The sequence below is a fragment of the Schistocerca piceifrons genome, chromosome 8 (assembly GCF_021461385.2).
Source record: "Schistocerca piceifrons isolate TAMUIC-IGC-003096 chromosome 8, iqSchPice1.1, whole genome shotgun sequence".
Taxonomy (NCBI): Eukaryota; Metazoa; Arthropoda; class Insecta; order Orthoptera; family Acrididae; genus Schistocerca; species Schistocerca piceifrons.
In genome coordinates, this window is record NC_060145.1 from 342,481,697 (window position 1) to 342,509,154 (window position 27,458).

General features: G+C 41.5%; 1 protein-coding gene across 5 annotated transcripts in view; it reads left to right on the forward strand.

The window, feature by feature from the left end:
* The window catches only part of LOC124711450 (testin), a 110,046-nt gene that overhangs the window by 35,853 nt on the left and 46,735 nt on the right, over nt 1-27,458 (forward strand). For 2 of the 5 annotated variants that reach the window (XM_047241533.1, XM_047241534.1), the window contains exons 6-11: nt 6,442-6,596; nt 18,754-18,814; nt 21,522-21,870; nt 21,945-22,154; nt 22,238-22,468; nt 22,546-23,184. In XM_047241533.1, coding sequence (XP_047097489.1) covers nt 6,442-6,596; nt 18,754-18,814; nt 21,522-21,870; nt 21,945-22,154; nt 22,238-22,468; nt 22,546-23,184 — 1,645 coding nt within the window. The remainder of the gene's footprint in view (nt 1-6,441; nt 6,597-18,753; nt 18,815-21,521; nt 21,871-21,944; nt 22,155-22,237; nt 22,469-22,545; nt 23,185-27,458) is intronic. The other 3 variants (XM_047241535.1, XM_047241536.1, XM_047241537.1) reach the window with 3 other exon arrangements.

The window sequence follows — 27,458 nt, forward strand, 5'->3', positions numbered from 1 at the left end:
CAGGGATTGTAAAGTAGTAGTATCTCACAGAGGGAGTGGAGGTGGTTCTGGGGTGCCCTGTGTCATGGAAATGTATTTTTGCAGTACCAGGTTTGTGTAGGCCAGTGACCGGTGGAATCTGAAAAGGTGGTCATTCTGAAAGGAAGGGTGGGATCCTGAGAAAGCAATTTTGTTGGTTACGCCATTTGCCAGGATTTCATGGTTTAGGCAGCATTTGAAGAATGCTGAGTTTTAGCATTCTTTTCTGAACTGGTGCAGAAAGATGAAGCAGGGATCCATTGTGGCAAGAAATGGGAATGATGCAGAAATCAGCAAAACAGGTGTTGATGTTTGTGAGAGGAGCTGAATAAGGGAAAAGACACACAAGAAATACATAAAGACACGCAGAAGCAGTCACAGATGCGCTAAAATATGCACAGATATTCAAATATACACACAAATATCTAAAAATATGAAAAAATGCATTTAAAGACATGAAACCACATCAAAATGTGTACAGTTACAATAAAAATGCACAGAAAGGTGAGAGAAAAGTAATGGATGAGGTGTGTGTGTGTGTGTGTGTGTGTGTGTGTGTGTGTGTGTGTGTGTGTGTGTGTGTGTGTGTGTGTGCGCGCGCGGGAAGAGAGGGGCATAGGTTAGGTAAAGGATAACAAGTTCCTGTGACATGGGCAGGTGTGGAAACTGAAATGCTAACGTCACCAGGGCGAGGAATATCAATAGGAATAAATATAATTATAGAAACTGGAGTATAAGATACTGCATCAACAGTCCACGCAGTCATGAAGTCTGTGCTGCTCCCGAATGATTGTTGATACATGATTTCGAAAGGCAGTGAATAAACAGAGGAAGGAAGAGAGAGAACAGACTGAGAAGAGTAATGCTGTAGAGAAGAGTAGCAAGGAAAGGATCACAGGGTTGTAGGATGGAAGAAAAGCCATTCAGCAAAATCAGACAGTGGAAACTCAGGTAGGAATGTCAGAAAAAGATAGACTGCTACTTCCTGTAAAGAAGACACACTAAGTTGCAGACAGGCACAATTAAAAAATACTTACACAAAGCTTTCAGCCACAGCCTTCATCAGCAAAACATAAACAAACATTATTCCTTCACAGTCTCAACATCTTCTCTCCCATCCATTTCACCTGGTCTTCCTCAACTCAGTGTGCCACCTTCCTGGACATTGACCACCTCCTCTCTGATGACTTCTTCCACACCTCTGTCCACATTAAACCCACTGACAACAAACAGAACCTGCATTTTGACAGCTGTCACACCTTTCACACCAAAAGGTATGTCCCATACAGCCTGGCCATGCTGGGACTATATTCCTGCAGTGAAAGGAACTCACTTGCTCAGTATGCTGAGGGTCTCACCAAGGCCTTCACAGACAGGCACTGTCCCAGACCTAATCCACAAACAGATCTCTCATGCCATTTCCTCTCACACCCCAATCCTCCCGCTACCACAAGGAACCAGCCACAAAGGAGTGTCCCTTCATTACCTAGTACCAACCCGGACTGGAACAACTGAACCACATGCTCCCAGGGCTTTGATTACCTATCATAATGCCGTGAAATGAGGGCACGCTGCCCAAGATACTTCCCACCCCTCACCCATCCAAACTCTGCAACATCCTAGTCCATCCCTATGTCACTCCCAATCCCAACCCCTTGCCACAAGGATCATATCTTTGTGGAAGACCTAGTTGTAAGACCTGCCCAATCGACGACATGAGCACTTCCTATTCCAGTCTTGTCACTGATTTATCCTTGCCCATCAGGGGTTGGGCCACCTGTGAAAGTAGTCATGCCATTTACGAACTCTGCTGCAATCATAGCACAGCTTTTTATATTGGTATGATTAACAACCAGCTGTCCACCAGGATGATTAGCCACTGAGCAGAGAGCAAAGTAGACCACCTTGTGGTGCAGCATGCTGTTGAACATAACGTGCTTGATTTCAGTGACTGCTTCACTACCAGAGCCATCTGGATCCTTCTCTCCATCACCAGCTTTTCTGAACTGCGCAGATGGGAGTTACACTTACATCACATTCTCTGCTCCCAGAATTATCCCGCCTCAACCTATGGTAACATGCTGTCTCCACACCCTCCTACTAACAGTTTCTACCCCCTCTGTCATATCATCCTCCCCATTCTCATCTCCCACCCTCTCTGTTTGCCACCTGCCCATCTTTCCCATTATCATCTCCTTTCTCACTCTTTTTCTTTGCCACCTCCATGCCTCACAACCTCCTGATGCTGCAGCTGTTTGCATTCTGGTTCCTGCACTCTCTGCAAGAAAGTGTTCCTCTCTTTCCCCACCTGTACACTACTGTCCTTTCCCCTTCCTCACCCCCTCCAAATTGCCGTTTCCATCCCATGTGATAGTAGCATTCTGGCCAGAGTCGGTTATGTGTCTTTGTGGTGTGCTTTCTTGTATGTATGAATGGTGTGCATTTCTGTTTTGCTGATGATAGCTGTGGTGGAAAGGTTTGTGTAATTGTCTTTTAATTGTTCTTATCTGCAGATTTGCACATCTCCTTTATGGTGAATGGCAATCTATCTTTTCCCACTTTATTGATATTCCTACTGATTTCCATTGTTTGATTTTGCTGAACTGCTTTTCTTCCATCCTACAACCTTGTGATGCTACCCTTTATCGCTCTTGCCTATAGCATTACTCTTCTCAGTGTGTGCTTATTCATTGCCTCCCTAACCACATCTACTTCAGAGACACACTGTATCAACGATCGTCCATGCACAACACAGGCATTGTGACTACATGAGTTGTTGATGTAGCATCTCATGCTCCAGTTTTTTTCCTTTGATGGTTACAATTTTTTACAATTTTATCTATTACCACTGATCTCCTTCATCCCTCATCCTGATGTACTTTAGCATTTATTTTCTATACCTGCCCATCTCACATGTATTTGTGATCTTCAACCTAACGCATCCTCTCTCCCTCTCTCTTCCCTTCTTGGAACCCACACACTCCCTACCTCATCTGTTCCATTTCTCCCACATTTGAGTATGTTTCTAATGTATTTGTTTGTATTTTCATGTGGTTCATAATGGTTTCATGCATTCTCACTTTTTTTACATATGTGTGTTCATTTTTATATATGTGTGCATATTTTTGCGTGTCTGTGTGTTTTTCAGCATGTCTTTAAGTATTTTTACATGTCTTTACATATTTTTACACATCTTTTTTCTTATCCAACTCCTGTCACAAATATCAACAACTATTTTATCCATTTCTGCATCATTCCTATTTTCTTTACACTATTCCTGCCACAGTGGGCTCCTGCCACAATGGTCTCCTGCTCCATCTTTTGGCACCAGTTCAGAGAAGTATCCCTTTCACTGGCTAAAACCCAGTCCCACATCGTATTCCTCAAATGCTGCCTAAACCATGGAATCCCTGCAAATGGCCTAACCATAAAAATCGCTTTCTCTGGATCACATCCCTCCTTTCAGAGGGACCTTCACCTTTTCAGATTCCAGCAGTCCTCGGCCCTCACAGACCTGGTGCTGCACAAACAAATCTCCATAGCACAGACATCCCAGAACTACCTCTGCTCCGTCCACAAGATACTACTATTGTTCAATCCCTGCTGCATACATCACATCTCTGAAACTGAATCCCTTGCTCTCCAGCACCTGAAGGAGCATTCCAGACACCACCTCCATAAGTTATCCAACCAGCTGACATTCTACTGCTGCCTCAGTGTACCAGTGTCCACATCTGCAGTGTTCTTTCTCATCCACCCCTCATAGCACTTAATCCCTGCCTAGTTGACCTTTTCAACTTGCCACATCCCACAAAACTCCCCACCAACGCTCCTCCAAATACAGAGCCAAAACATTCCTGTAACACTGTTGTTAACCTTTCCACCAAAACCCTCAGTTCTACAGAAGTTTCACTCCTACCCAAAGACCCCACCTTTAGCCCTACACCCAAATTTAACCTTGCTGGACTTGGCAATTACCTCATCTCCTCCTTCCAATCCCTGCAGTGAACACTTATTTGCAGCTAATCCCTTCAAGCAAACCCAACCTAATTCCAATACTGAACCCTGCCTCTTCCAGTTTATTACAAGCATGATCCTCTCCTCTTTCCACTTAACCACCCATTGGTCACCTTCCAGGAATTTCTTACCTCTAACCTAGCCCCGCCATCCTTTCCCTGGCTCCTTCCTTGGAATAACTGCCTTTCAGTAGAAGAAAGAATAGTCATACACACTTGAAAACAAATCCTGACCTAATCATCCTACCTGCAGACAAAGGTTCCAGTATTACCCCAAACTGGAACAACTGAACCACATCCTTCACCAGGGCTTTGATTACCTGTGATCATGTCCTGAAATGAGGGACATCATACCCGATATTCTTTCCACCCAGCCTAAAGTGGTGTTCCATCACCCACCTAACCTCTGCAGTCTCCTAGTCCATCCCTGTGCCACCCTCAATCCCAACCCTTGCCACAAGGATCATATCCCTGTGGAAGACCCGTGTGCTAGACATGCCAAACTAATCCTCCCAGCACTTCTTATTCCAGCCCTGTCACAGATTTATCCTAGCCCATAGGGGACTGGGCCATCTGTGAAAGCACCTTCGTCATTTACCAGCTCTGCTACAATCATTGCACAGCTTTTTATATTGGTATGACAACCAAAGAGCTGTCCACCAGGATGAACAGCTATTGCCAAACTGTGACCAAGAGCACAGTAGACCACCCTGTATTGTCCCTTTTAGTTGCTGTTTTAACCTTGTGCCTCGCGGTGCATTCCTAACTTAATCTGGGCGCTAATGACCATTGTAGTTGTGCGCCCGAAAACCACACACACACACAAAAAAAGTAGACCACCCTGTGGCACAACATGCAGCTGAACATAACATGTTGGATTTCAGTGGCTGCTTCAGTGCCCTACCAATCAGGATCCTCCCCTCCAACACCAGCTTTTCTGGACTGCACAGATGGTAGTTACCCCATCCTTACAACACACTCTCCTGTAATTATCTCATCCTCAGCCTATGGTAACATACCACCAGACAGTTTCCACCCCTCTGTTGTATCACTTGTCCCCCTTCCCATCTGCCACCCTATTTGTTTGCCACCCTCTGCCAATGCAGTCACCCATCTTTCCTCACTCCTAAGCTTCTTTCACTCCTTTTTTCCCCACCTCCCTGCTCCCCCCTCCCCCTCCCCCAACCTCCTGACACTGTGCCTGTTCACATTTCAGCCCCTGCACATACAACCAGAAAGCATTCCTCTCTTCCACTTCCCCACCCCCTCTAGAGTGTTGCTTCCACCCCAGATGATAGTAGGATGGGGTCTAGTCCAGACTCTTCTGCCACTGAGATAATCATGAAACTTTTTTCAGTTTCACACCACATGTCCTGTGAATACACATTGTGTGCCTTTAATGCAGTGGTTTCCATTGCCTTCTGCATCCTCATGTTATTGATCACTGATGATTCTTCTGCATTTTGGAGCAGTTTCACACCACAAGAGCAGGAGAGTGCCCTGAACTTCTGTCCGCTCCTCCATCCTTTTTCACAAGACCGTTGGTAGAATAAGAGTGACTTCTTATGCCAGAAGTCTTCAGCTGCTGTTGCTAAAAATATTTATTCAAAGTTTAGCCAGTGGTGGTGTTTGAACCCAGGACTGAGAAAGTTTTGATTACTAATCAAAGACACTACACATAGATCACTGGTGCTGAATATAGTTAAATGCAAAAACTGTTTATATGGACCTGATCATGTTCATTGATAAACTGCCAATGGCAAGAAAAATGTTTCTGAAGAAGAGGAATTTGTTAACATCGAATATAGATTTAAGTGTTAGGAAGTCTTTTCTAAAGGTATTTGCATGGCTTGTAACCATTTATGAAAGCGAAACAGGGATGGTAAACACTTCACACAATAAGAGAATAAAAGGTTTTGGTTAACTTTTGGACCAGTAGAAAGCCAGCTAAGTTCTCAGTGTTGTTTATGTGCCTGTCGACATCTTGGCACTGCATTTATTTGGTGAGTTGTTAGCTTTACTCATTATCATCAGTTTGTGTGTGCCTAAATGATGTTTTGTGTGCCATCATGATGTGTTCATTGGAGATGGATAACAAATTTTACAATTTAAAATTTTCCATAGAGTAAATAATTAGCAATATATCAATGAACTATGCAACTCTCGTATATTGGCAGAGCTTTGTTTTTAATAAAATTTGGATCAAGGCTGCTATGCATGACAACTTATTTTATTGATCGTGTTCTCTTGCAGTCAAAGATGATTTTGAGTGGCAGTGAGTGAATTGGGAGTGAAAATAGACTTGTGGTTGAAGACCTGCTTTTTATGTCTGTAACTGCTTCTTGCATTGTAACTGCAAATAGCACAGTTGTTATAAAAGTACATTTATTTTGATCATTGTGTGCAGGCAGTGGAATACATGAAACAGCTGCCAACAGCAAAGTTGCCAATCAGTGGTAGCGATGGTGCCTTGTATCGACGTCAACAACTTGAACGACAAGTACCAATACATGACTTGGATGCCAGCCGTTGTCACAATTTGACTCCACAGGAGGTGGAAGGGTTTGTGACAGATTATAATTAAACTTTATAAACAAACAGCGTGTTTTAAGAAGTATCTATAAATTAAACTCCTCTGTTGCACTTTTGTCTGTAAATGCAAAGCTTTTATGTCTATTCTGTAGTTATGTTGCTAGAGTGTGTGTGTATGTGTTTTTTCTATTTCACATTTCCTGCAGCACTCAGGACTATGAATTTTATTATGCTGCAGAATTAAACAGTTCTGATATGCAGCAGTGTTGACACTCAGCTAAAGCTAATTTGGTGGCCTTGGATCAAAAACTGTACTGTAAGTGGTTGTTAGAGATGATAGTGCTTAATGCACACAGTGTGTATATATTAATTAGTTACTGACATGAAAGTAGTTGCAGCATGGAAGAGTAAGAGGCCATGTGCTCACTTTGTAATGCAATATCCATTTGCCATGCCATTCTCCAGAGTTTTGTTGAAGAAGGAACAGGCAGTAAGGCAGTTAGTTGTTGCAGCCTGACTCAATTTAGTATGTGGACACTCCAGTTTGTGCATTATTGTTGCACTACTGTGTTAGGAAGGACGTCGGTACAATCCTACTTGAAAACAAGCAACACACGTCTTGTCAGAGGTAGATATTTTGTTGTGGTACTATTTCCCATTCTTAGGTAGTTGCTTCAGTATTGATTCATCTTCCCTAGACACTTTTCATTGAGCATATTAGGGGAAATGGAAACAATAAGATTTTTTTTTTAAGTTATAGATTTAGTTTTTTTCATACGAAACAACGTTATTAACTTCAGAGTGCTCTTCATTACACGTAATAAATTTTTTTCAGTCAGTGAATTCATTGTGGGAATAATTTTTATGCTGATCTGCAGTATTGGCTGTTTCCTCTAGTTGTTTCTTCCCCTCTCAACCATTTCTACATCATCAAATCAGTTTCATTTCATGCCTCTTCATAGCACCAGGACTCACCAACTGCAATGATCGTAGAAAATAAATTCTGGGTAAGTTAGGAGCTATTCTTTCAAAGTATAGCATGCCTCTGCTTGACACTTTTCCAAAAATTTTGGGTATCATCTTGTATATTTCTGTTTTGCAGTGCATTCTAATGAGTGCGAGTTAGACATTTTAGTTAGCCAGTTTTACACTACATTTTATTGAATGGCCACAAACCGTTTGCTACCACATGATATTTCAATTTTGAGCATGAAATTGAGCCCATTAGTTAACATGACTGTCAATAAATCTCGGCTGCTGAGTTCCTTGTAATGTTTTAGAGGTATGTGCTCGTAAAATATTAACGTAAAAGTCTGAAGTACACTTTTTTGTGATTGATGTGGATAATAAATTGCTAAAGATTAAGTTCACAATTCATTGCTTGCTTGTATTTGCATGGTATTATCTGTTCTGATACAGTTGTTAAATTTATAACAACCATTTACTTGCATGAGATAGATATCTTTAGGGACAGAAAAAAATGATTTTATTTTTGCCAAATTTGTTTTGCTAAATTTTGTGATATTTTTTGCCAAATTCAGTGGCTTCTTTTGCCAGATTCGGTGTTGCTTTATTTTGTGTTGTTTTGCCAAATTCGATGTGTTTCGCAAAATTTGGTGTGTTCTGCCAAACTCAGTGTTGGTTCTGCCAAATTCGGTGTTGGTTCTGCCAAATCTGATGATTTTTTTGTCAAACTCAAAATTGTTTGTCAAGTTTCATGTTCTTTACCATATTCTGTGTATTTATTTTGCCAAAATCTGTGATGCTCTTTGCCAAATTCAGTGGTACTCCATACCAAATTTGGCACTATTTTCATTATCAAACAAAACTTAATTACATCGGACATATGCTGTTATTTTAAGAATATACATGAACTTTGACTTTGAGGAGACTAGATGACAAACTGCAATTTATCATTTGTGTCCTCAAAATTATAACTTTTTTTATACAGCAAAATCCCAGATTCTGTGATATCACATAAAAATTGCAAATTTCCTATTATTTTGCAACAAAACAATAATTTGTGTTTTTTTTCCAATTTATCATTTTCATTAAATTTTCCTGTCCCTAGATACCATTCATTATATTCAACTGATTTTCATTCATTCCAGAAATGTTAATGATTTGACTGCATGACCCTTCTGTATTTCATTCGAACTATTACAATTGAGCATCAATTATCTGAATGTTAGTCAACCACACTACAGCTTCACTGAACCATTATTCGCTTGGGCATGCTGCCTTTCTCACTATGGCCTTGCCTCCCCTCCCCTTCGTCCCCCAGCCCCCTCCTTCCCCGCACTATTGCCAAGTTACTTATGATAGAAACTGTTTCAGCCTGCTACAATCACTTGAACCAACTATACAAGGAGGAAAACTGTGTGCCAATTCTTCAGCAGCTGATTCTTTCAAAATCAAACTAAGGGGCATGTTAAGGGGAAAAGATTATGCTCTTGAAAACATTTACAATACTGACAAAACTGGGCCCAATTGGAAAGCTTACCTAGAAAAGTTTTTGCATTGTTTTGTGAATTAGCAGCACTTAGTCTTAAAATAAGCAAGGATCATATTAATGCTTTCACTTGTGATAATGCTACTGGTAGCCACCCATTGCATAGACTTCTCATTGGTAAAAGTAAGAAACTGCATTGTTTCAAAGGCTTTCATATGTCTGTGATGCCTGTTGTTAACACATCACAAAAGAACACCTGAATGTATAATACGATTTTCATGCAATGGATTGAGGAAGTTTTTGTGCCCTTTGTAAAAGCTTATAGGTTAAAGAATGGCAAAAGGGAGAAAACATTACTGCTCCTGACAATGTACCAACGTGTCCATCATCTGAGACCTTAAATGAAAAGAGCAACTTCATAAAAGTGATGTTGTATCAGCTACTATGCAGTCTTTACTACAGCCTGTGGTTCAAAGCATTATTTTAGAGTTTGAAATGGTATTACAGGAAAGAACTGATACATAAGTTATTGTTAAAAAGAGAAGAGGGGGGTGAGGGGAGAGGGGTGGGGTGGGGGGGGGGGGGGGGGGGGGGAGAGAGAGAGAGAGAGAGAGAGAGAGAGAGAGAGAGAGAGAGAGAGAGAGAGAAGTCAGTCTTTTTCAAAATCATAAAAATCTGATTTGAAAGCTGTATCCTACATGAGTGGAGAAGCCTGGGATAAAATTTTGGGTATGGTGAAAAGTCTGTATAATTGAAAATGACAACAGAATAATATGTCCGAAATTCTCAAAATCATGCAGGATAACAACATTGTGAACCTTGTCACTGATAAGGCTGACTGTGGCATATCACATCAACTAGTGATCCAGAAAATGAAGATGAAAATACACTGGCTGCTTCTGAAGAACTTACATTTTTAGATACTGCTTGAAGAATTTACGTTTTTAGATACTGCTCTGTGATGGATGGAAACACAAGATGCAAGCAATATTAGATACCTGTGGTGGAAAAAGTGTGTGACTTAGCTACTCGTAAGTTGGTAGGCCTGCTTAAGACACCAAAATTAAAGGTTTTTTTTGTTGATTTTTAATTCTGTAAGTATGTACTGTACATACAAAATGCATATGAAATACATATTTTTTTGCTTACTAGGTTGTACTACATACATTCGTACCATGTTTGCCTCTCTAATAAGAAAAGAGAGTCATGTTACTATAAATATATGTAGTCTTTACCGGCAAATAAAACTATACAGTTAAGTTATCAAAATAAACCAGTTTTTCTAAAAACCATGTCTCTCAACTTGTTCAGATAATAGACACTTTACTGTATTAGTGTATTTTCATTTACAAGGCATCTACATTGAAGTACTCAATTTCTGGATGTTATATCAGATTACTAAATAAAAATATGACCTACTTATTGTCAAGTTTGAAAAGCACAACATTTGAGTTTTTATCAGAAGAAGATGGAAGAGGAAAGGAAATTGAACAGAAAATGAAGAAATTTGTATCTGAGTTCTTCTGGAGGCATTTAAAATGTCCACTTTGTACATAAGGGCTGTTGCAACACATCAACGATTCAAACAAATACATTCTGGAGACTTTATGTAGCTGGACATGTTCTCCTCTTGACTCAAAATAGAAACCTAACAATGTAGTAGCTGGAGAGATTAGAGATCAATAGTTTAGTTCATGCTTTTGTAATAAAAAAAAAAAGTACCCACTAGAGTTTATCCCCCATGTAGTAAACAAGGGGTGTAAATCAGTCGTGTTGAAAAAGTGTTGTGACTCGCCGATCATTCAAAGCGCCGCCGCGCAGTTACGCACGTCCTCTACGTGCGGCGCTGTCTGCCAGCCATGCAGCAGCTGCGCCACCTAAGCGGCCAGCCGAGCAGTGGCCGCTGGACCGGGACTCAGTGCTCATTCGAATGCCAACGTGTACACATGTCTTGCTTGTCAACTTACTCTCTGACTTATATGTGTTGTGTTGTTCTGGAATATATTTGTTAAACTTGACGTTATAACAATTGGTGATGAGGTAGTGGATTTTTCCTTTTCACCGTTGACCCACAGGGTTCCATGGCTATTGTCGAGCAACTATTGCAAAATCTCCTTGAACAGCAAACGCTTCTAACAGCGGCGATTCGTGATTCTGTCGCGGTGTCAAATGCGGGGCGTTTCTCGTCGTTGGTTGTACCTCCTTTTCCTCCTTACGACGAGACGACAGAAGACTGGTCTGATTATGAAAAATGTCTTCAACAGCACTTCTTGGCATTTCATGTCACGGACGAACAACCATGTAAGTCTCTGTTCCTTTCCTGGATTTCACCTCAAATGTATCGGTTGTTGTCGCAATTGGCACCTTTGAAGGATCCTGCGCCTTTGTCCTTTGCTGAAATGTGCTCACTTCTGTCTGTCTATTTTCAAAAGCAAACGCATGTGGTAGCCTCTCGTGTTGCCTTTTATCGTTGTCAAAAACAGCCCCATCAATCCTATCGCGCTTGGGCTGCTGAACTTCACGGCCTCAGTCGAAAGTGTCAATTTATTACTGATGTTCACAAAGAATCCTATGCCGATTCCATGGTACGGGATGCTATTATCCGGTTGGCACCCGACAAAGAAGTTCGGCAACGTGCCCTTCAGTTGGCGAATCCGACTCTAGATGAAGTTCTCTCCATTGCGCAGTCTTTTGAAATTTCTCGTGCCGCTGGGGCGCAAATAGAGGCATGGGGTGATGTCGGGGGAAATACATCCTCTGTGTGCTGTTGACGACGTGTGCGGCGCGTCCCCGCCGGCCGACGTGGCCGCAGTGCGCTCCCACGCACAGCCTCGGCCTAGCCGTAAACAACCCACTAAGAAACTGCAGCAAAACCCTTGGCAACTTCCTTCATGTCCACAGTGTTTTACGAAACATTCACGCGAAGATTGTCCCCAACGTTGGGCTGTGTGTCACAATTGCAAAAAGAAAGGTCACGTGTCTTCCGTTTGCAAATCCGACCGCATACATGATGTTCATGAACATGAACATGACGCTGATTCTGATTCTGTGTTGTCTGTCAATTGCACTTCTTCCCTTTCAGGGAAGTTATTCCTCACTGTCTAAATCCTTGGTCGAGATGTTCGCATGCAAGTGGATACCGGTTCTGCTGCCACTATAATTAATTCTCAGATGTATCTTCAGTTGGGTTCTCCACTCCTGTCACTTGCCACTCGGCAATTACGGACGTACAATAAGCAGAAGATTTCTCTCTTGGGACAGTTTAATGCTGAGGTATCTTACAAATTGGTCGTTCGCACTGTTCCCATATTTGTGGTCGACCAGAGCAACGCAGAAAATCTTTTTGGTTTCGATGCCTTTCACGTTTTTGGGTTTTCCATAGATGACTCTGTCAATATTGTCTCTGATGCTATTGCTTATGCTCAACTGGATTCCTTGTCGACGACATTTTCGTCCCTTTTTTCTCCTGGGTTAGGCCGTGCAAACCACTTTGAAGCTCATATCACGCTCAGACCCACTGCTCGGCCTAAGTTTTTTCGGGCTCGGCCCATTCCTGTGGCCCTTCGTGATAGGGTAAAACGCGAGTTGGATCGTCTCACTACTTCCGGGGTCTTGCTTTCTGTCACTTCCAGTGAGTGGTCCTCTCCTGTCATTGTCGTTGCTAAGCCAAATGGTGATATTCATCTCTGTGGCGATTTCAAAGCCACTGTAAATGCTCAATGCCTCATCGACACTTACACTATGCCCTGTCCTGGAGAACTGTTCACTAAACTTGCTGGAGGCCAGTATTTTTCTAAAATTGACCTGTCAGAAGCTTATCATCAACTTCCTCTCGACGCTGCTTCCTGGCAGTTTCTGGTCCTTAACACGCCTTTCGGCCTCTATCAATACCAACGCTTGCCATTCGGGGTTGCTAGCGCCCCTGCTCTCTTTCAGCGATTCTTGGAACAATTATTGCTCCCTGTCCCTGGGTGTATCAATTACATGGACAACATTGTTGTCACTGGCTCCACCATTGAAGAACATCTTCAAAATCTTCGCACACTTTTTCATGTCTTACAGACTGCCGGTCTTAAGTGTAATCTTCAGAAATCACAATTTTTTTCAGGCATCTATCACGTGCTTGGGGTTTCAACTCTCTCGGGATGGTATTCGTCCGCTTCAGCAAACTGTTGCTGCGATCGATGCCCTTCCTCGCCCTACATCTGTTAAGGAACTGCAGGCCTTCTTGGGGAAAATAGCATACTATCACAAGTTTTTACTGTCTGCGGCTTCGGTGGCTCAGCCGTTGCATCGCCTGTTGCATAAAAATGTGCCTTGTCGCTGGTCCGCGTCATGCGATGCGGCTTTCCAGAAATTGAAGACTATGCTGAAACAGGCCCCGTGCCTGGCTACTTATCGACCTAGCCAACATCTTGTTCTTGCCACAGACACCTCTCAATACGGGGTCGGTGCAGTCCTTGCGCACCGTTTTTCTGACGGTTCGGAACAACCCATTGCTTATGTCTCCAAAACGCTCACGGATGCCCAACAAAAGTATTCTCAAATTGAAAAAGAAGCTTTGGCCATTATTTATGCTCTTCATAAGTTTGGTGTTTTTCTCTATGGCTCAAAATTTCATCTTGTTACGGATCACAAACCACTTGTTTCCTTGCTTCATCCATCAACGTCACTTTCCGACAAGGCTGCACACTGCCTCCAGCGTTGGGCTCTTTACTTGTCTCGTTTCAATTATGAGATTCATTTCCGGCCAACAGCTCAACATACAAATCCTGATGCTCTGTCTCGCCTTCCCATGGGTCCTGATCAGGCATTCGATAGGGACAAACTTTTGTGTTTCCACCTGGATGTTGCCAAGCAGTGGGTTGTGGACGGGTTCCCCATCACTGGGGCAGGCTGGCAGCTGCTACGGGTTCTGACCCTACCCTCTCCCGGGTTTTACGCTGTATTCAGAAGGGTTGGCCAGATCGCCCGTCCGCTAAGACTTCTGATCCGTTGCGGAACTACTACGATTTGCGCTACCGCCTCATGGCTAGGGATGGTGTTATCCTCCTCTCCAGTGACAATGCTTCGCCGCGTGTTGTGGTACCTGCAGCTTTGTGTGCTTCGGTCTTGCGCCTCCTTCACCAAGGGCACTGGGGTGTGTCTCGCACAAAATCTCTGGCGCGCCGTCATGTGTACTGGCCTGGCATTGACTCTGAAATAGCACACATGGTCGCTGCCTGCGGCCCTTGTGCGTCACAGGCCGCTGCCTCGAAGTCATCTTTGTCACTGTGGCCTTCGCCTGAGAAGCCCTGGGAGCGCATTCATGCTGACTTTGCAGGACCCTTTTTAGGTACTCATTGGCTCCTCGTAATTGACGCCTACTCTAACTTTCCTTTCATTGTCCGTTGCACGTCGCCTACCACCGCGGCAACCACCAGTGCTCTCGCCCGCATTTTTTCTTTGGAAGGCCTCCCCTCTACTCTTGTTACTGATAGTGGTCTGCAATTTGCCTCTTCCGAATTTGCGGATTTTTGTGCTCGTCATGGCGTTATGCATGTCACGGTCCCGCCGTTCCATCCACAATCCAACGGTGAGGCTGAACGACTGGTCCGCACATTTAAGGCTCAGGTGCGGAAACTTCTGACTTCTTCTGCTGCTGATGATGCGCTTCTCTAGTTTCTGGCGTCTTACCATTTCACCCCCGTGGGTGACCACAGCCCGGCTGAGCTCTTACATGGCCGACAGCCCCGCATGCTACTTCATCTTCTGCAGTCTTCCACCTCATGGCCGCGGGTGCCTTCACTTGGCCGGTTCACCGCCGACGACCTCGTCTGGGTACGGGGATATGGCAGGCGGCCAAAATGGAGCCGGGGCCGCATCTTAAGACACCGTGGCAGACGCCTGTATGAAATCCAGACAGACACGGGTGTTGCAGTGCGTCATTCGGACCTGCTTCGGCCTCGTGTGCCAGCAACGCCTGTTCCGAATGCCGCTACACCACTTTTGGCCCTACCTGACGCTCGGGATCTCGTCATCTGTCAATACTCACAACATAGCCCTCTCACCGTCATCGCGATGCCAGCGCAAGAACGGACACCACCAGGAGACGTGCTCATGCAGGAACCGGATGACCATCCTCTGTCAGAGCAAATCTACTTGCCTCCTCCTCCAACGGACGCCGACACATTGCCCATGTCTCCTGTTATATCAGCTGGACTTGCCGCAACGGGCAGATTGGTGCAGGGGGCCCCAGCAGATTCGACCCCTACATCTCCTGTCATCTCGCTCCTTTATCATCGGGGACACTTCCGTCCATACGGGAAGCCTCCTCCTCGAGACTTTACGGCGAGTCAAACAACGCCTATGGACGTTAGCCATCTCCAGGACACCTCCATCAAGACCAGTGCAACAATTTCAAAGGGGGGAAAAGTGTTGTGACTCGCCGATCATTGAAAGCGCCGCCGCGCAATTACGCGCGTCCTCTACGTGCGGCGCTGTCTGCCAGCTATGCAGCAGCTGCGCCACCTAAGCGGCCAGCCGAGCAGCGGCTGCTAGACTGGGACTCAGTGCTCATTCGAATGCTAATGTGTACACATGTCCTGCTTACTCTGTGACTTATATGTGTTGTGTCGTTCTGGAATATATTTGTTAAACTTGACGTTATAACAAAAAGCATCTGTGGCTGTAGGCCATGCAGCTGTGAAAAGGTGTAGAACAACAGTATGTCCATAAATGAACAATATATATCAGTTTTCTTATGTAAAGGTGAACGGTAAGCTAATTAATTGGATTTATGAGGTTGTCATATTTTCAACTTAGGCCTGCCACATAGCCCTTGTTGCTGTTCTTATTCTCAGGTCTCTCTACGCATTGTTCTCTGAAAGAAGTTGACAGCCAGTTAGCACCTTCACCGTAAATGCAAAATCCAAACAATTACATATCAACTTCCTTTTTCTTGGACATGTATCTTTGCATAAAATGGTGGTATTATATTTGCAGTGTCTGGCAATTCTTGTAGATATTTGAAACTCTGTGGAATGTGGGAGAAGGGAGCTATTTACATGGGTAGTATCCAGAAAGATATCATCTATCAGTCAGGCTATGAAAGCTTCAGAAATCAAGTAGAGAATTTTTTTCTCATCCAAACTCCGAAATTGATATATTTCATTGTAGATAGCCTGTGCAAAATATATTACATAAATTTTCATTTATTAAAGGGAAATAGGTTTCCTATGTCAGATTTCTGCTTTGTGTGGAAGGAGGGAGGCATAGTAGCAGCAGGTACGCATAGCGAGCTACCTAAAAGTGAAAAAAGACAGATGTAAACAAAGGGTAAACTGTTATTGTTTCAAAGCTGTCAATACTTTTACCCCACTGTAAGGCAAAATGGGCAATGCCTCCATACAAAAATGTTTTCGGTTGGCATAAGAACTATAATTGTACCCAAGTATGCATCTCTTCATCTGAAGCAAATTGACAGCCACTGATGTCTTTCTTCAGGGCTCTGAAAATATGGAAATCGCCTAGGGAGAGATAGGGACTGCATCTAGGAAGTGTTAAGTGTTTTGCAGCAGGCAGGTAGGCATTACCCTGCAAGAGAATGGTGCCATCTGTCAATATCCTATGTGTTTGGACATGATCATATGCTTGAACTGTTGCATTGTGTCCACTTATTGCTGTGTGTTAATTTTAGTATCATGTTCCAGAAAATCAGCAGCGGGCCCATGCAGCCAAACAAAAATGTCATCATAACTTGCTTAGAGCTTGCAGGCACAGCTTTAGATTTTTTGAATGAGGCTGAATCCATGTACTTCCATTGTTGGCTCTGATGCTTCGTCTCTGGGTCAAAATGCTCACACCATGTTTCATCTCTTGTGACAGTACAGGACAGGACACAATATTCTACATCATGATACCATTCTAAGTGCTGCAGTGATATTGACATTCCATTCAAATTCTTCTCCTCCATCGCCCTGTGGGCAATCCAATGCACACAGATTTTCAGATGCTCTGTCAAAAAAGCATGAGTGGCACCATGACCAATTCCCAACATAGCCGAATATCTTCCATTGTCTGCTTTTGGCTGTTTCTGATGGCAGCATTTCCACAACAATGACTGAAAGAGTTGTGGCACAGTGACTCTGTCCTGACCGACTTCTGTATTTCAGTGACGCTCAACTTTCTCCAAATCATTTATTCCATACAGACACAGGTGCACTTGATATACTTTGTCCATCATACACAGCAGACATTTGGGCATGAATTTCCCTTCCTGGCAATCCTTCTGTAGTCAAAACCCACACTACCCCTCGCCTACACACACACACACACACACACACACACACACACACACACGACTTGTTGCTCATGTTGTGTCTAACAGACAAATGGCTCAGTGGTGAACATTCACACTGTTCTTTCCTAATAGAGGGCACTTCTATACGCACACCTACCTGTGCTACCAGCACCTGCACAATGGTTGTTATGTAGTCTGTCTTGTTTTCTTTTGACGAGCCCTTGTAGTATGGGTGCCTAATCTCTACTGTCTAGAGATTAGCATAACTGATAGCCTCAGGAAGTCATATGAAGGATTTCAGGAATAAAGAATCAATAGTTGAAGATTTCTTTGTGTACATCTACATACATACATACATACTTAATTACATACTCCACAATCTGGTGCAAGGTGGAGGATGCCTTTCCTGTTCCACTTGCAAATAGAGTGAGAGAAAAACAACTGTCTCTATGCCTCCATACAAGCCCTAATTGCTCTTATGTTATCTTCGCAGTCCTTATGTGAAATGTGTGTTGACAACAGTAGAATTGTTCTGTAGTCAACTTCATATGTTGGTTCTCTAATTTTTCAATAGTGTTCTGCAAAAAGAAAGTCATCTTCCCTCTTTCTGGAGAACCCTGAAGGATAAGGGGTTTATTTGTTGTCATTATAGGTTCTTTTTTGATTAGCGTGTGGTTTGAAGTTTGTTAGCCAGAATATACTGTGGACATACAGCCTCAACACAAAAGAAATACGATTGCTCAGATAAATATTAATCAGTGACTGGTTTTTGCCCTAGAAGTTTATCTTTATACTGTGCCAGGTTTTATCAAAATCAGTCAGCTAAGTGACAGTGGATAAGGAGATTATTACGCATATGTTCTTGCGCTCTGCTGGAAAAGTACTGTACAATGTCCGACACAAAAGAATTAACACTTATCCTGAAAAATTCATGTATTTGCTACATATGTTCAGTTAGTGGGTGTCGCGTTCATGCTAGGACACACTGAAATCCACAGATGTCACAAATCATTCCTTCCACTGTTTTAAATATTTCTTATTGCTATTTTCTATGAAGCTGCACAGGAACTCACCACTTAACATTTCTGGGGGAAAATGCAGTCCTCTCTTGCATACCATCCTTTCGCTACGTCCCAACCATATCCATTTTTTGTCTACCTATATTCCCATTGTAACTCTCTTACACCGATTGAAGTAACAATTACTTATTTTGGTGTCATATCTCAGTATTTAGTGCCTTTTTCCATAAAGTTGTATTTCAATTGCAACTATGTGTTGCCTGTATGTTTTACAGTTAACCTGTTGAAGGGCTTTTCTTTTTACTGCAAATTTTATTATATATATATGTTTTTATGTTATTATGTTCTTTTAATTTTTTGTTTTGTCAAAGTTTTTTTCCTATAGAAATGTCACTTAATTACATTTTTTGCATGATATTTATTTTCCATGCATAGGCTGAAGAAATATCTTGACAATCTAAAGAGCAATGTCGTTGGACAAGGACGTGTCACCAAGGTGAGTGAATTCATTTCGTATTTATTCATCTTTAACAACAAGATTTAGATAATATTTGTAGTGGTGAAGTACTAATATTATCCTGAAAATGGGTTAGTAAGCATGGCAAAATAAGTGCAATGAATCACACTCATATTTTGTGGTGCTTTAGCATATTATTGTTATTAAGTTTGTGTGTTTGTGTATATTCTGTAACTGTTGCAATTCATTTTACATAAAAATGCACTGGTATTGATTAATGTATAAATCCACAGATTGATTTCTGCACTGTAATTGTGTTTTTTGCAAGAAAATTGTAATGCCACGATACCTTAATTTTCGTATAAAATGTGACGATTTGACGCGTAATGGAAGAGTTCTACCAGAATCACAGGTGGGAGATTGTTCATACTGTGTGCCCATCATCCAGTCTATGCTCTACTCCTTGCAGTAGATAACTATAGCTAAAGATTGTGTATAAATTTATTAGATAAATAGTGCAATTTTACTTTTGGTTATTGGAATTTAAAAAATAAAACAAATATCTAATTCAAGAATAAAGTCAGAATTGAGTATCAACAATGCTGGACAAGGAGGAAGAGTGTTTTCTCACCAGCCACTAAAATAGAAACATCTCAGATTTAAAAAAGGAGAAATGTCACACCAAACCACAGATTACGAGAGAGATGAAATGTAGGAAGAATGCTGGAAGTAACAGTGAGATAGAATTTGTGACTAACATTCTGAACTGCCAGCATGAGATGCTAGCAACCACTAGCTCAAAGACGTAAGTCAGTTTTCGAAAAAAATGCAAAGCTTCATTACAGTGAAAAATAGGTTATATAGCTGGAGAGGGTGGGGCAGGAGCCAATAATAAAAATTGTATTAGAAAGAAGGCAGAGAGAAAATGGATACATAGTTTTAGAAAGAGTGATACTCAGATTACAGACTGCTACTCTAGTTTCAGAAGTCATTGAACAAACTAAACCAATATACAAGGCATCTTAACAAGAAAGATCAAGATTCTGTGAGGCTACAGAAATTCTCATTTGGGAAAAAAAATTAAAAGTTTATGTCCTGTCCCAAGTGATTTCCAACATACAATACATTTAATGTACATTTTTGATAATTGTGCTGTTATTTTGAAGGAACAATGTCAGAACACGACGACTAGCTTTTTTCTGGACAATTAGAGGATGTTCTGCTTATTACATGTAATACAACACACTTCCAACATGTTGGATCTACTCCACAGTCTCCACCACAACTTCTGTAATTGGTGGGGTATGCGAGTTCCTTTTGGACATCTGGAAACAGCACTGCCAATTTGTAATTATAAACTTTCATCTATTGTCTTTCACTGGAAGAAAAATGTTTAAGAATTCTGTGAGATGATACCCTGCATTTTTATATTTGATTCTCGGCTCCAGTCCACAACATCATGTGTGTAATAGTATAGTAAAAACAAAATAATGAATTTCTTCTGTGTTTACTTTTTTGTGAGGTTTTATCCAGTTACACGAAGAGAAAAGTATTGCCAGTGGCCAGATCTTTTTTCTGCAATTGCATATTCATTTCACCACCAGTGTGGCATAGGCCTCAATGCTTTTATCTTTTGGTTAATAAAGACAATGGGTATGAAACAGCTGTGCACTGCCATGATATAATTTTGAGTTATATAACTATTCAAATGATGTCTGCAAGAACATTACAATTAACAAATTTCAGAAGCATAATTTCTTCTCAGTGTATTACACTTTATGCTCACATAGTGTAACAAACATTAAATAGCAGAAGGATGTTTGAGTCACAAAAATGATACTGTTCAACTACATCTTTTATGTTTGTTTCTACCAAAACATAATTAATATAATCACATACCATTCCTTCCATGCATAATGTTAAGTGGAGAGCCAGATACAAAAGCAAGCAGTTGTTTTTCCTTTCTTTTTTGTTTTAAAACCTCTCTTTTGCATTAACAAGCAGCAAAGCAAGCTTTTTTCCATTACTTTACATACAGTCATTTTTTCATCACAGATTTCTACGCATTATAGATGTATTATACTTTTTATCACTGTTTATTCATTTTAAAGTCTTCATTATTTTGGTGGCATACATTACTATTCGTAAACTGCCACATATCGACCAATGGGTACACTTAGTCCTCAAAGATTGTCACAACCACAATCTTTTCCACCACAAGACACCACCAGAAGGTGTTTCATCATATAGCTGACATAAATCATGCAGTTCATGAACGAAAATAGAGAATACCTGCATCTCAAAATCTGGTCTTGTGGGTGGAGAGGAAAAATCATAGCTTGTTAGCATGAAAAGAATAAATAAAATAATAGTGAGTGGGCAGTACTGCTTCCTCACATGTGATCATGGATGCACCAGTCTCTGACACACAAAGATTTCTAGATCATTCTTGCCACCTCTGTAATGTTGACTTGTCTTCCTGAGAAACTATAAATAGTTACGTAATTGTGGATACTTGTTTCAGGTGTCGTTATGTGTTGAACAGTAACGTGCAGTTATGTATTGCCAATTGGAATTCCTGTATATCTAAGATAACAGGCTTCTGTTTTGGATTGTATTGGAATTAGTTGAAGGAAATACTTCAATCAGTGTTTAGTATATTTTTGTGTTTGATTTATAATTAGTTGTAGCAGAAGTTAGAGTGGAAACAGTATATAAGAAGTGTAATATGTCTGAATTTTTGCAGGTGCCATTACTCCACGCAGATGTGAGGTGGGCATCAGAAGCATTTGGCCAAAAATCTCTTCCGGCATCGCACTCGGCAGATTCCATACGTGGCATTCCACCATCTGCCTTCTCTGCTCCTCGTCCATTCCACCCAGCAGTGCCTCGTATGCCAGCTGACACAGAAGATGAAGATTTTCCACCACCTCCCCCACCACTTCCTAACACCATGCCACCAAATCTGAAGAAACCAAGTAACTTTGCACCAAGTTGGAAGCCTTACCATAATCCTGAATCGCAAACTTCATATTCAGAAGCTCTTCCAGGAAAACCATATACATCATCAGGATTTGAAAGGGCTGGTCCAACAGGTAACTACACAATGAAATCGAAAAGTAGTTTTCTTTTATAAGAAAATATTGGAAATAAAATACTTTTTTTGCAGATCGTCTGTCACAGAAAGGTAATAGCCAACAATCGGCAAGTGTGGGTCATCAGCAGTTTGGTACGTTGCCTGGTGAGAGTGTCTCAAGCTTGCCAGCAGATGCCAGTGTATCACATACACTGCATCCTGAATCTCATACTGCCTACTCAGATGTTGTTCCAGGAAAACCTTCATTTGCCTCAGCCAAGCATCATAGGTCTGGTTCAGGAGGTAACTGTTTAAAGCAAAAGACAAGATTACTAGATGTCTTTGAAAAGCTGATGGTTTTTAAAGTAATATCACATTTTTTCCAGTAGCAGATCCTGTTTCACAGAGAGGTCAGCAACAAGGAGATGTTGGACATCAACGGTATGATGTTGAGCATCAACACTACGGGCTAATGCCTGAAAACACTGCTGCAACTTTGCCAGCAGATGCCACGTTCGCTCACACAGTGCATCCTGACTACCACACTGTGTATTCAGAATCTGTCCCAGGAAAACATTCAGCCCTATCGCCTGAATACCGCAGAACTGGTTTACGAGGTAACTCTACAAAGTGAAAAATATCATCCTTTGCTCTGTGAAATTTACGGTAGTTGAGATAACTTTCATTTTTCCAGTAGTAGACCCTGTGTCTCCAAAACAGCAAAGTGAATGGATGGAAGGCATGAGCACTAAACGTAGTGAATCAATTCCTGGATATAACGTATTGAGCTCACCAGCTGATGCAACTGTTTCACTTGCAACGCATCCAATGATTATGTCTGTTTCTACTAATGTGCCAGGTGTCTCACCTGCAATGGTAGCTACGTCTTTATCTCAAAGTTGTGGAGCACGTGAAGGATTTAAGAATGAGTCTGTTCCTCACAATAAAAATACTGGTACGTTACATGCTGGTGTAGTTGCTGGCTCAAGATATCCTAGTGGGCAGGAATGCTACCAGAATGCCTGTCCAGACAAACTGCCATATAATGAGCCTGTAAAGCAATGGGTAGGGAAAGATATCCCTCAAGAGGGAAATTTGGGATATTCAATGCATCCAGCAGAAAAAGAAGACATTTACAGTCAACAGCCAGGAGCACTTTTACAGTCTGATACAGTGAACATTAAAAGCCCTGTCTCCAGAACTCAGTTAGGAAATTCTGAAGGAACAAGCTCTTTATTAGGCCATAAACCATATTATATGTCCCATCCTGTGGAAAGCACATCTTGTGAGCCAATAGCTGCCAGAAATGCTGGTTCAAGTCATTGGGAAGTTGGTAAGTCTTCTGTGTGTCCATGTCTTTGTTGTCGATTTGTGCATGTCCTCTTGTGTTCGTCCATTCGTTATTCTGTGTATATGTTTGTCCATCTGTCTTATTGGTATGTTCTTCCATTTGTCTGTCCGTCCTTGTTTGCATTCTGTATATACTTTAATTTTCAACTTCGTTGGTATTTGCTGACACAGCCATTAAAGGAGAGAAACTGAGTAAGAATTATTTATACAAAAATCTAAGTTGTATTCAACAGCTCTGCAGAATACCATATACAGTGGTTGGCCTCCATATTGTTGCAAAACGGGCAAGGCAAGAATTGACCATATCTGTGTGAACTTCAGAAAGTATTTTGTGGGATTTCATAGTTCACTATCAAATGTCTCACTGCTACCAGCAAGAGCCCATTCAATTGACTTTGGTTGCTATATTGATTTCTTTGCTGTAATATGATTGACTGTCCACTTCATCCAGACTGTTTTGTTTATATAAGTATAGCTTATTTGATGAATCTTTATTTCTCACCAGCAAGAACATGGTTGTTTGTTGACCTAGAAATGGCACCACCACTGAAACAGAAGAGACAGCTGGTGCACTCTGTTTGCAAACATTATTGACATTGGGGAAATACAGTGTGTCCCACATAAAACCTCAGTATGCCTCACACCCAAGATTTGAGAAACTGTGAACTAACTAAAAGAGAATAGATAATAGTAATGTTAAAAATTATGTAGTAACTTGTGTATAATAGATGTTGGAAGTGGTGATCAATGCATCCAGGAGTCAAAGATCTCTACATATCTTGCATTGTTTAAGGTGTAATTGAAAAATATGGGGTACACCGGACAATGCATGCCAGACACCTATCTTCTCTGAGTGGTAGTGTTCTTCATGGAGAATACATAGGTTATCTTGTGACCAGTATCTGCATTTTTGGGAGTTTACTTAACCTGACAAATGAAATCAGGCCTCATCTGATATGAAGTAAAGCAAGCGTCCAAGTAACCATCTGCATTTGATACTAACAGCCAATTACAGTAATGAAATTTCCAAGTCCTCAAATTTCAACTCTTGCACCATACTCAAAGAGTAGGCTTTTAATTTCATATCTTTTAGTACATAGTGACACAGTGGCCAAGGTACACAATCTTGCTACAATGACCTCCTTACCAACTTGTGGACTTCTCATAATATCCATGCGAATTCTGTCTGTAATTTCAGGGTCCTCATTGTTGGTTGCCTATTCCTCTGCATATTCCTACAGCCCTTTATTTCTTGTACAGATCTTGAATAGTGCTGGTTGTGGGGAATTTCGTTCCAGGATACTGTGCTTGAAACATTTCTTTACATTCCTTGATGTATGTAACACTCCATAGTATCAGTTTGCTGTTCTGATGCAAATAGCCAATTTCTGTAACAGCCCAGCAATACAAGCTTCTCACAACAACTGATACATGAATGCACAGTTGCTCTCAACTTTCCAATAAAATTTAGTGTAGCCAACTTCTTTGAGACAGTGTTGCTATTTCACAAGCAATTCGACTAGAGATGATTAACTGATGTGTGTGGCATACATGTTTAATGTGGGACATTCTTGTATATGCATACATATTTAATGCTTGTAAGTTGCTTGTTTGAGCATATTACTCAATCACTTTCTTGATCACTACTTCGAATCCCAATATACAGGGTGATTCAAAAATGCATGTAAATATTTCAAGGGTGTATTTGTGAGGTAAATATAAGACAAAAATGTTCTATACAATTTTTTCCATACTTGGCTTATTACAGAGTTATGAACAAAACAGGATAATACATTCAATACAACGTAAGGTATTTAATTCCCAGAGTTCACAGTTTAATTACAGTGCATTTGGACTAACAACGCAAACTGATAAATAAACGTGACGTAACAAACTGAAACAATTCCTCGCGAACACTGTATTAATTTAGGTCCTGTTGATTGAACTACAGCAATGCACAATAACTAAGGAAAATTGAAGCATTTTACAGACTGTACTGTACTGTACTGTATTTGCACAAATCTTAATGCAATGCATGTTCAAAATGCTGTCCCTGAACTTGCAGACAGACCCGTGCTCGTCGCATCAATGATCTCTGCACATTACACAGTCCGTTCAACTCTCCACGAATAATTTCACAACCACCTTCAATTCTTTGTTGTAGCACTTCTCTGTTCGGTACTGCAGAAGAATACACCAATGTCTTTAGTCGGCCCCATAAATAAAAGTCTAAAGGGTTCAGGTCAGGTGATCTGGCTGGCCAAGCAATTGGTCCTCCGCGACCTATCCATCGATGTGGATACGCAGAATTGAGGTACGCCCTTACGTTGCGGCTGTAATGGGCGGGAGCACCATCGTGCATAAACCACATGGTGGCTCGTGTTGCAAGAGGGACATCCTGTAACAATCCAGGCAATTCTCCCTCCAAAAATTCGCAGTACGCGTGCCCATTCAGCCTTGGAGGCAGAACATGAGGTCCGAGTAAGTAATTCCCCACAATACCACACCAAATGTTTATGGAGAATTGATGTTGATATCCACGCACAATTCTCGCGCCAGGATTCTCGACAGCCCACTGGTGCATATTATGCGAATTGATTACACCCGCACGAGTAAACATGGCCTCATCTGTGAATAATATCCGCCGAATGAACATTGGATCATTCAGATGACGCTCTTGTAACCACTGGCAGAATTGCTGACGGCGAGGATAGTCTTCAGGTGTCAATTCGTGCACTTTTTGCAGGTGAAATGGATGCAACTGTTGTCTCCGAAGCAGCCGCCATACAGTAGATTGTGGAAGTCGTACAGCTGCACTACTTTGTCTCGTACTGACAGATGGATCTTGGTCTACCAGGTCCAAAACATGTTCCTCGACGTTCACTGCATGCTCAAGTGGTCGACCTGAATGTGGCCCAGGACGAATGCCATACTCCCGCATACATCTGTCCACAGATACAAACGTCTGATGACTTGGTAACCGTCTTCCTGGAAACAGCTCACTGTACCTTTGTCTTGCTGCAAGTGCATTTCCATCTGCTGCACCATACACAAGGTGCATATCAGCATACTCACTGTTTGAGTACATCATGTGCACGAAACCTTTAGCCTTCCGACGATGAATGAACGACAGGACGTACTTTTCCGTTACCAACAACATCAGCGCCATCTTCCGTACAGTAGGAGTAAACATCACGTGCAAACAAAAACAAACACTATTCATGCAGTTTCGAATCAACTGTTGGGAGATACGTATGTGAATTACGTACCAGAATATGGCATCCTGCTGCTTGCACTGCCGTCGTTTTGATACGGACATGACTTTCGTATTTAACGATAACTCTGGAATTAAATGTTTATGGAAAAACATTTATAGAACATTTTTGTCTTATATTTACCTCACAAATACACCCTTAAAATATTTACATGCATTTTTGAATCACCCTGTATATTACAAATATTTAATGTTCACGTTCTGTAAAGGCACCAGAATGTCGATATTGATGACATGTATACATGCTCTGGTTCAGTCTTCTGAAATTACTTTTCTTATGCAGTTACTTTTCTTATGCAACTTTGTATTTGTGCTTTGAAAGTCTTTAACATAAGACTGTTTTTACTGCTTGCTGACTTTTTTGTCGAGTTATGTTGTACATCAGTTCCATTGAATTTAGTTTGTTATAGAAGGGAAGTGACCATTAAACAGAAAAACTATATTTTTAAATCTTGTCCATGGTGCTTACAGGATTAAGTGTGCTTACCTTAACAATGTCTAGCAACTCTCTCTCAATAATGTCTTTTATCACTGATGTGTCAATTTCTCACAACCATGACACGTGTATTGCCTTTGCAGAAGCAGTAGCAGGAGTCCTATTTTCTTGCATCATGTGGTATGGAGGATTTTTAGGTACATAAATGCATCTGTGTGGGGAACTTAGAATGAGTTGTTCCTGTAACCACTTTTGAAGTTTGTTTTACCATGGTAATCTTGTGGTGAGATTTGCTCCAAAATCTCTCTCTGACTGGTACTAGTTTGTTTTATGGTCATTGCAGTTCAACCATTCTGGTGCTTGTTTATCTATTTTCTGTTTCAGATATACCTATCCTGTGCCCTGAAGATTGGTTGGCAGCAGTTCTTTTCTCCATTCCTCTCTGTTCCCTGTTAGTCTCTTCATTTCTTCATATGAACTTCCCTGAATGCCATACTTGATCTGCTCCTATTGCCACAACACACACCTGACATAAGGACCCTGAGGG